Raw genomic sequence first — 10,879 nt, forward strand, 5'->3', positions numbered from 1 at the left:
TCAATTCTTGTGTTCATCCTTCGGGATAGATACAGGATTTGAGGTAAATCGCTCTTTCATTTAAACTATGAAAATTATGGGGTCAGTTTGACTTCATCTTTTTCAAAATTAAAATTTTTAACGTCCTTACGAAGCGGGCAACGGGATTTACATTCTGATGACCGACAGTTTCTTATGGGCAAACCCCACACCAAAAATAGTGCCGACAGACGTATAAAAAGGGTCTGAAAGAATCAGGTGATTGACGCCTTCTATTCTTCAATCCAATGACAAACATATCAATATATTTTATGCCCACTTCTTGATTATTCCAAAGTGCTTCAATGCACATTCGACTTATATGAATATGAACCAAAGCAATTATTATGTCATCTCTGCATTTTGATGAAATAATATTTATTAGCTTTAATACAGGACTGAGGCAGTAGACAAAAAAAAATAGCTTTACTTACTTATCTTGGTATTTCTTCAAACTGGCATCTATGACGTTTTGCATGTGTGGGGGTATGAGTTCTCTACCAGGGAACTCTATGGCTAAAGAGTCCACAACTGAATGTGTTGCATGAACAACACCAGGGAGGGCACCTTCCAATCCAACAATTGCTCCCTGTTGTTCCTCCTGCTTTTCTTCAGCCACTTTTGTTGTACTAATCTTCGCCTCATGTTCCCCAGCTTCATCGATCTCACGAGATGGTTGGGTAATCGACAATTCATCTTCTGTCATTATTGTTTTCTTTCTTTTTACTACAATGGATGGGGGAAACTACTGCTTTCTTTTTTCTAGTGCCTCTAGACTTAATCCTTCGGACTAAGCTACTAAGAGGGTCTTCATGAATACCTTCCTTTCCATGTTCCCCGTCACCTTTATTTATTTCTTGCCCAATTTCAATATCAACCGCAGTTTCATCAGATGCAGCCATTCGTCCTATCAGCTGTTCTTCCTCTGCTTACTCCATATAAGCAGGTGGTTGTCTTCCATTGCTGAGCTTTCTTTCTTCCCATCAATTTCAGAATCAACAGGAGATTCTTTATTTAATCTTTTCCTTATTTCTTTGATGTCAGTCTTCACCTCCACCATCATATACTCTAATTTATATAATATGTTATTTAAAAAATATTTGAATTGAAATAAATTTTTTTGTTGCTCCCTGAGAATTTTACAGATCTCTGCTAAACCCATATTGGTCTCTGAATATCTCTTTGGATGTGTAGGTTGCGGGGTGCCACGACTTAGGAAAAAAGGGATAGTAATGTCAGAATCTAGTCTTAGTGGTTCAGTGTGTGTTTCGGGTTCTGGAATGGACTTTGCAGGAGAGGAGATCCACTCAACTCGAGGGGCAAGTAAATTGTGCTCGTCATCTCTTAAATAGCAAATGAATCAAGAACCTGCAAGTACATTTAGTAAAACAAATAACTAAATGATATAAACTACCAAACATAACCCTGAACTTATAACAAAAATTAATATTATTCACCTGTACAATAGTCAAGCCTCTGAAAGACTGAATGGATCCTTGTAGGGTTCCACCCTATATTTATTGGCCACCTCAACAGGCGAGGTCTGACATCAAGAACAGTTGGGGCTATCACGACTATGCATTCATAAAACCACAGCTGCGGAAACATAAATAAATCAGGAAATCATATTACCCAAATAAGAAAAAATAAATAAGAAAAAATAATTATTGACTGATTGACTGGGGTTGGATAATATACTAACCGTTAGAAGAAAAATAAATTCGTTCAGGTATCCCAATGGTTGACCCATCCTTATTTTGATGACGCATGCATTAACTTGCTCAATGAGGTGGTCACATACCATTGCAGCCTAATTAAATGAAGAAAAAGAATATAAATTCTCAGCAAATGAATAAAGCCATGTGGGTACACTAAAATTGTTGGTAGAAAATAATAAATTAGACAACAAAGATTTAATAATAAGTTCATCAAGTAAAGTGGATGACTCTCCGAGTGACCCCTTCAGTAGTTCACTCTTTGCCTGCCTGACATCTACACCACTGACGGGTTTTTTTCCCAAGCTGTTGGTCCTCTGTTAGGCATGTCAATCAACAAAGCAACTTGTTTTGCATCAAAACTTAACTCCTTCCCCCTCATTTTGAATGTCAATCTATCAATATCCCAACAATTCAATATATGCATAGTTAAGATGTGATCTTGAGGATAGGGGGTCCAAAAAACTGATTCAGCTTCAATTTTCCCAGAATTGACCATGTCTCCTAAGAGACAATTGGTCGAAGCTTGTCCAACACTTCTCTTACTGTTGATGGAAAGCATCTACAATTCATAGACTATTTGTTTATCAACATATAGAAATAAGATACATTTTATTAATATTGACATTAACTCATCAATCAATCAAGAATAACAGAGGAATAACCAAAAAAATAACCTAAAAATAACCAGGGAATAAACTCCGAAAAAACTGACGAATAACCTAAGAAAAACCGAGGAATTACCTGAAAATACCTCCTAAATAACCTAAAAATAACCTTAAAAATATCCTAAAAATAACCTAAAAATAACCGGGGCATAAACTGCGAAAAGCTGATAAGTAACCTGAAAATAACCCAAGAAAAACCTAAAATAACTCATGAATAATGTAAAAATAACCCACGAATAACCTAAAATAAACTAAAAATTACCTAAAAATAATCTGGGAATAAACTAAAAATAATCTAAAAATATCCTAAAAATAACCCACAAATAACGTAAAAATAACTTACGAATAATCTAAAATAACCAGGGAATAACCTAGAATTAACAGGGAATAAACTGCAGAAAAACCGACGAATAAACTAAAAATAACCGAGCAATAACCCAACAAATGACCTATAAATAACCCACGAATAACCTAAAAATAACATGCGAATGAGCAAATGGTTGCCAATAAATATTAAACTTCGGAGTAATGCAAGAATAACCCAATAATAATCTAACAATAACCCAGGAATAAATTCCCTAATAAACAATGAAGAACCTAGAAATAAGCTGAAAAAACCTCTCAAAACCTTCAACACTAAACCGTATATCCTCTAAGATAACTAAATGACAAAGCATAACTTATAATTCGAAAAAAATAACAGGAAAATAAAATGTCACTTACCAGGGCAAGTTCTCCCCTTCAATGCTCTCCTTCTTCATCCTCTTTGCCTCCTTCTTCCTCTGTTTCTTTGACTTCGTCGGTTGTTCAACGTCTGTCATCTCTGCCTTTTTTGATTGTGTTCTTGACGGCTCTTTGGCCTGCGTACTCTTTGAATCATCTAACTCCATCATGTTACGACTTTGAAGCTATCAAATGAAGGAAATGTGAAACCCTAGCAGAGCGAACGAACGACGAAAACCCTAGTCGAAAAACCCTAGATGAAAAATTCCTAAAATGTATTTTCGAAAAGTATTTCTCGACGCTCTAAAAGATGGGATACTCGAAAAGGCGCAGGACATCGGGTCGGGTCGGGCTTCAGCGTAGCGTTTTTTTTTTCTTTTTTTTGATTATGTGGAAATGCAGGACCCGTAACTCCACGTGGTGGAATTTAAATGGAATGCGGACGTCCGGAGGGAAAAATTCGCCACCAATTACCCCCTTGAAATGAACCCCATCATAATTTTCTCTAGTATTACACATATAAAGTGCGTCATTATTATAACAAGGAAAAAATTATCAACCAATAAATATTTTGACAAATTCAACCACATGCATTAATTTAATTGAATATGAAAAAAAAATGTTTAAATAGGATTTATAACAAATAGATGTAGATCTAGTCGTTGAATCAGTCAAATTTATTGATTAAATAATATTTTATGAAATTTAAATAAAGTTTCTTAGCCCGAAAAATTCGTCGTTAGAATCGTTCTTCAGCCTGGGCCGATTGGGCCTCCATGGCAGCCGAAACTTTCGCTGCAGAAACTGCCGCATAGCCAACCGAGCCCTTTATAATCCACACCCTTCCTCCCCAGGAAAGAATATTCCTCCGCACGCTCTCCAAACCCCAAAACCCTTGGCTTTCTCTTGAACGAAGAAGCCGAACCCTTCTTCTGTGAATCACCATTCACCAGCGCAAGAATACTGCAACAATCCGCCGCCATGGTTATGCTCTGTCCGCAGAGCGCCTTCGCCTCCGCGAGATTACTTGCTCGCCGGATCTTTTCCACTCCTCTCTGCCGGTCGTTTGGCTCCGCGGCGGCTGTCGAGGCCGTCTACGATAGCGAGTGGGACGACGACGAACGATTCGGCAACAGATCGCCTCCGATGCAACCGCAGGAAGCTGCGGATACGTGGGGGCAGATGAAGGAGAGGAGCGTCCAGTGGGTGTTTATGGGGAGCCCTAGCTCGCAGAAGCGACATTACGCCACCCGCGTCGCGAAGCTCCTCGACGTCCCCTACATCTCGATGGGAACCCTTGTACGCCAGGAACTTAATCCACATTCCTCTCTCTATACAAAGGTTCTTTCTCTCTCTCTTCTCTCTTGTGTCTCTCTTAACTTTTGATTTCCTCTTTCATAAGAGATTTCGTCTTTCATAAGAGATTTATGGGGTTTTCTCGCTGAAAATATGCGGTACATCGTGCTTTGTGTAATTTGATAACCATTTCGCTTGGTTTTAGTGGGTATTAGAATGCTCTGCCTTTGTAAATTGGAAACAAATTTGAGATTCCCTTGTATTTGTTAACAATAAAGGGCTTCTCCTCTAGATAGTATAAATTCTTTCTTGTGAAGTTTCTTAACTGCTCAAAACTAGTAGATTGAATAAATTTCTCAAATTTGTAAATTGGAAACAAATGTGAGATTCCCTTGTATTTGTTAGAAATAAAGGGCTTCCCCTCTAGATAGTATAAATTCTTTCATGTGAAGTTTCTTGACTGCTCAAAACTAGTAGATTGAATAAATTTCTCAAGTCTGCGTTATTTTCTTTTCAAGATAACATTCAGATGAAATTTTTTAATATTTTTGAAAATTAAAGAGCTTTTTTTATTTTCTTTTCAGTTAAGTTGATTGTAATGTTTTTTATGATTAAAAAAATGTTGACTAGAAATGAAATTTCTCGATTGTGTTGTTATATTCTTCAAAACTAAATTCCATAAAAGGGCGTGTGGCATTTACATACATGCTACGCAATTCCTATGTATTGTTATATCTAACACCAAAATTTTGCTTTTTACATGTATACCACCTCAATCTTTCATATCACATAACAATACTACTTTTGAACTTTCAAGAAGTAAAATACAGCTTTTTATGCATATGAAAGGTAGTGTATATGTAAAAATTTAATTTTTGGTTTTAGATATGTAAATACATAGGTATTGAGGGGTATGCAAATTTTCCTTTTTTCTTCTGCCTTTCTAGTTTACTTATCTTTGATTTTTATTTCTATGCTTATTTTATGTTTCCTTTGCTTGGCAAGATTGCAAGTTCTGTAAATGAAGGGAAGCTTGTTACAGAGGAGGTCATCTTTGGTTTGCTTTCAAAACGACTTGAGGAAGGTTATTACAGAGGCGAGACTGGATTCATTCTGGATGGAATTCCCAAAACTTGCACTCAAGCTGTAGGTCTCAACATCTTTGTTTCATTCTGGCTTGTAATAAATTGGGGCATTTATGTATATACCACACAATTCTTATGAGTTTTTATAGCTAAAACTTATACTTTGATTTCATTTTTAACACTCAATATTTTATATCACATAAGAAAATGCCACCATCTCTAACTTTTAAAAAGTAAAATTCACCTTTTAAATGCATAGTTAAAATGGTTTAAATTATATATATCAATGTTTAGGTATTAAGGTTGTAAATAAATATTAATTTTGTGGCATGTATGTAAGTCTTGCTGAATTTTTTGCCGCGATGGAATGAGATGATGTGCTTTTATGCTTAACTTAATAACTATTTGGATAAGCTGAAGTAGGACCTTTTGGCTTAGCGAGGTTTGGAATCGGAATTAATTTTTGACTCATCTGAATTTTCTATCCATGGTATCTGTTTTCTTGTTTAACTCTTTTTGCGCTTGAATCAGAATTTTTTGGTTTCAGGGATCTATATTTTTATAATGATACATTTCTAAATGTTACTTGTAACAGAAAAGGATTAGTGCTAATATTTCTACTATTTTTTTGCAGGAGCTCCTTGATCAGGTTGCGGATGTTGACTTGGTAGTCAATTTCAAGTCTTCAGAGGATTCTTTTGTGAAAAAGCATATTGGAAATGACGTATGTGCTCACTGTGGAAAGATATTTGATATTTTTAATTCTCAATCTACCCGCCTCAATCCATGTTTAGGAAGTAGTACAAATCATTCCAAACTGAATGATTCGGGAGCATTTGACATGGAAAAATCTTGTCTGGAAAAATTGCAGATGCATTCTATCCAGGTATCTCACTCTCCCAAAAATTGCAGATGCATTATGATAATAATGAAAATTACACAACAGATTGCACTCAGTAACAAAAAATTATACAATGCCCAAAAACAGGGGAGCAATAATGAAAAAAAAAATCTCACAAAAAAACACAAAAAATAAGGACAATATTTTTAAGGTTCTAAACGTTATAATTTAAAATGATATATAAATGTCCCCATGAGTTTAGCCACATCGGTCTGAGCAAAATAATCAGACTATTATCAAAAGAAACCAATTTCAAAAGTCTAGTTATCTAACATAGTTTACTTATGTAAATAAAAAAATAGCTGTGAAAAGATATTTCAATATTAAATGCTTTTAAATAAGCATGTAAAGGAAAAAAAATGCTTTTCCTAAAGTAGAGAACAATATTTGAATCCTTGCAATATATATTTCCTTTACATGCTTATTTAAAAGCATTTAATCTTGAAATATCTTTTCACAGCTATTTTTTTATTTACATAAGTAAACTATGTTAGATAACTAGTCTTTTGAAATTGGTTTCTTTTGATAATAGTCTGATTATTTTGCTCAGACCGATGTGGCTAAACTCATGGGGACATTTATATATCATTTTAAATTATAACGTTTAGAACCTTAAAAATATTGTCCTTATTTTTTGTGTTTTTTTGTGAGATTTTTTTTTTTCATTATCGCTCCCCTGTTTTTGGGCATTGTATAATTTTTTGTTACTGAGTGCAATCTGTTGTGTAATTTTCATTATTATCATAATGAAAGTTGCCTTTTGAATTAAAAAAAGTATTTCCCACATAATCAAACAAATATCATAATCAAATATGTTCAGCTCATTCAACATTTCGACTTTGAGTATTTAGTGCTTTTAAGCTAGGTTAGGCCATTTAATCTTTGAGTATTTAGTGCTTTTAAGCTAGGTTAGGCCCTACTCTATTTAGACTAGGTCCTGCATACAGCTTGCTACAATTAATCCATATTGGTTGTTCTAGTAATTAAATTTTGATCAATACAAATAATCAATGTAGTTTACCTTAACTTGTAGGTCGGTTTTATAAGCTGAACTACATGGATAACCCTGTTGTTTAAACTTTTACAGTATAATTTGGCTAACAAAAAAGGTCATAGGGTTTGTCTAATAAAATTTTAGGATGAGGTGCATAAAAATATGTTAAAGATTGTATTTGCAGTCCACTAATTTTTGTTCAGACACTAGATAGGCTCTTTGTTTAAAAAAAAGCTGTAAAGTTTGCTCAGCATCATAAAGTGAAAATGCTTTGAGAAATTTGAGGGAAAATGTTTTGACAAGCAGAGGACCAACTTGCTAAAGTAGTGAATCATAAACAATTGAACTGGGGAAATCGATGAGAGATCAAATCATTTTGCAGTCTAGCTAGTAAACCAAATTGATCAAGGGAATCAAAATATTATCGAACACATCACGTACTCATAGTCATGATCTTCATGGGCATGCCACCACAAATTAAATCTGAAAAATAAAAAATTGTGAAATCGAGATAAGTAAATTAATAGAAAAAATAAATCACAAAAATATGACATGCTGATGTAGGATTCTCTAAAGAAAACGAATCCAATTAGCTTAAATAATAAATATGATGAGCGAGGCACTTTCAAGTCTAACTGTATGATAGAATTCACATTTTAGGTTTTTTAATGGCATTCGTGGCTAGTAAATCCTATGATATATTTATTCATTGTGACCCTTTGTCCAAGGTTTTTTTTTTTAAATGGATTTGTGATGCAAGAAAGTTGAATAAAAAACAAAATTAATTGAATTAGCAATAAGTTTGATGATACTTCAAAAGGAAATCATTTATTGATTCATTAATTATATTAGACATAACTTGTTCAATTTTACATTTATAAATTGATTCAATTCAGATATAAAATTTGGATTTATATTTGGGAATGTACTTAACATTTATTGGAAGTTCAGGTTCATACTCAAAATTGTGATCTCATGTTTAGTATGAGTTGGATTTCTTGCTCAATGTCTATTATAGGGTTGATTGTTTGCTCTTGTCTAAGTGTATATTTAGTTTCATAAATATATTTTAATATATATACAAATTTAAAATTACAATTCATCTATTTCTTCTAACATATTATCGATAGAATGGCTATGAATTATAGTTTCTTCAAAATGACATGATTTAATGATAAAATGATTGTAGTTTTCTTTGGAGTGCCATGACTTAATTCATATCTAATCTTGTGTATGGCCTTGAATGAAATGGATAATAATAATATATAATAGTATAGAGGCAAATAATATTTAACACTAAGACCTATAAATCTCACATAATATTCAAATTCATTATGTTAATTTTGTTTATGATTATAAATTGATCATCCACTCGATTTTGATTTTCATTGATTGATAGATTTTATTTATGTAGATTTATATTTCATAATATGGCCCATGTAGGTTTAGCAATAATACGACACCAAAGACATCATGCATATTCCACTAATTTCATTTCAGAAATTTCCTCTTTATTTGGGAATTTGAGATTGTATTGGTCAACTAAATCTACCAAATTATCAATCCAATTTGAAAACTTCTTAATATTAAGTAGGAATATAAATTGAACCTTATGATAGTTATATTTTCACAATTCTCATTTATTTACATATCTTACTCCTAAAGCTTCTTATTTACACACGTAGTATTCAAATCTTTACTATCACATGAATAAATAGCACTGTTATATTTTCACAATTCTTATTTATTTACATATCTTACTCCTATAGCTTCTTATTTACACACGTAGCATTCAAATCTTTACTATCACATGAATAAATAGCACTATTACGGCTTCTTAAAAGAGAAATTCACCGGTACATGCATAGGTTTAAAGAAACAATGTACTCTGTATGTAAATATGAAGGGTTAGGTGTGAGATATTACATATGAAGTGTGTGCTACACATGTAAATTTTCTTTTTTTTTTTTAATTGACTGAATTATTACGTCCTGTTTCTAGCTGAAACTCAGGTATATTTAAATTCTCACACTTCCCTTTCACTTTATTTTATCATCCACTTTTCTCATTTTATTTTTATGGCATTTACATACAATTTTTATGTATTGACATGTCTAACACCTAAACCACTATTTCAACTCTTAAAAATTGAAATACAAAACACACCTTTTTCGTGCATAAACAAGGCGGCATATATATGTAACAATTAAAGTTTAGATGTTAAGACGTGCAAATACATAAGAATTAAGTGATATGCATGTAAATCTTCCTTCATACTGTCTCTAACACATGCACATACATTGTCTTCAGAAGAAACAACTGGAAGATTACTACAGGCAGCAGAAAAAGCTGCTAGACTTCCGTGCCTCCGGCGGGCCCGTGGAGACATGGCGATGCCTGTTGGCTGCTCTTCATCTGCAACAAACTCATGCCGCCAGATTGTCACAGAAATTGTTTGTATAATCTGGATTTAGTTAGTCTTTCTTCCACAAGTTGGAGGAGCCTCTTTGGCATGCATGACAAGGTTGTCTGTGCAAGCAGGGCTTGTTTTTGTGCTGGAGAGGCTTGCTTTTTTGTTTTGTCTTAGCAAATTTTTTTTGTTTTTTACAATATAGTTTGATTGCAATTTTGTTAACCATAAGACCTTTGATTCTGTTTTTCTATTGAAGAGTTATGAAGGATTAAAATATATAAAGTATGCACATTTATTTCAAATGTTTAATATCACATCAAAATATTATCATCATTATCTTTTAGAAGTGAAATACACCTTTTCTTTTTTATGCATAGATTTATGACATCATGGTGTTATTAGTGTAAATATCAAAACTTTGGGTGTTTGATATGTAAATATATGAAATTAGTGTAGCATTTTTGTAAATATTGCTTATAATAATATATTTATGATTAAAAAATATTCAGTATAGGTTCTATTGATCCCTTAAATTTTCACATGTATGTATCTTTCATCAATGTGCTGGTTCAAATACTACTAATAAAATCAAAAGGTCTTGAAAAAGTTATGAAATTGTATTGCATGAGCTATTTTACTTCTTATTTATTTATTTATTTTATTTATTTATACAATAAACACGTGTCTTTAGTGTATGTTTTGGTATTTTATATTTGTTTATTATTTAAAATACCCAAAACTATTAAAAAATATTTTTTAATATTTTTAAAAATAATCATATTTTATTTGAATATGCAAATTATATCTTATTTTCAAATGAAATGTTAATAAAATAAAATAAAAATAAAAAAGTATTAAAAAAATGTTTTCGAACGGACTTTAAATTTCTACAACATTTCTTAATAGTTTGGATAAATAATACATTTGTTTTTCATTTGAAGTCACGCGATTCAATCTATAGTCTCATATTTACAAGCCAAATCTATAATGTTAATTACTATTTTTCGTGAAATTTGAGTGAATTTAATCACAAACATGCGCACACCGTATATGCAAGACCTCTTCG

The 10,879-nt window shown here is 32.6% G+C and overlaps 1 protein-coding gene across 2 annotated transcripts; it reads left to right on the top strand.

The window, feature by feature from the left end:
- The first annotated feature begins 3,953 nt into the window (after positions 1 to 3,953).
- LOC110033435 (probable adenylate kinase 7, mitochondrial) lies at positions 3,954 to 10,122 on the top strand. 2 transcript variants are annotated; one of them, XM_020737409.1, is made up of 4 exons: positions 3,954 to 4,465; positions 5,426 to 5,566; positions 6,140 to 6,229; positions 9,711 to 10,122. In XM_020737409.1, exons 1-4 carry the CDS (start codon positions 4,106 to 4,108, stop codon positions 9,861 to 9,863), a joined length of 744 nt encoding a protein of 247 aa, XP_020593068.1. In that variant the 5' UTR covers positions 3,954 to 4,105; the 3' UTR covers positions 9,864 to 10,122. The 2 variants fall into 2 exon arrangements, with proteins under 2 accessions (XP_020593068.1, XP_020593067.1); XM_020737408.1 differs by having other exon boundaries at positions 3,957 to 4,465; positions 6,140 to 6,391.
- Positions 10,123 to 10,879: the final 757 nt, after the last annotated feature.

Source organism: Phalaenopsis equestris, unplaced genomic scaffold (genome assembly GCF_001263595.1).
Source record: "Phalaenopsis equestris unplaced genomic scaffold, ASM126359v1 Scaffold001183, whole genome shotgun sequence".
In the NCBI taxonomy this organism is placed as follows: domain Eukaryota; kingdom Viridiplantae; phylum Streptophyta; class Magnoliopsida; order Asparagales; family Orchidaceae; genus Phalaenopsis; species Phalaenopsis equestris.

Coding starts and splice junctions, on each gene's coding strand:
- LOC110033435 (XM_020737408.1), top strand. CDS start 4,106: ATGGTTATGCTCTGTCCGCAGAGCGCCTTCGCCTCCGCGAGATTACTT. Junction 5,567..6,139: donor CCAAAACTTGCACTCAAGCT/GTAGGTCTCAAC, acceptor ATTTTTTTGCAG/GAGCTCCTTGATCAGGTTGC. Junction 6,392..9,710: donor TGCAGATGCATTCTATCCAG/GTATCTCACTCT, acceptor CATTGTCTTCAG/AAGAAACAACTGGAAGATTA.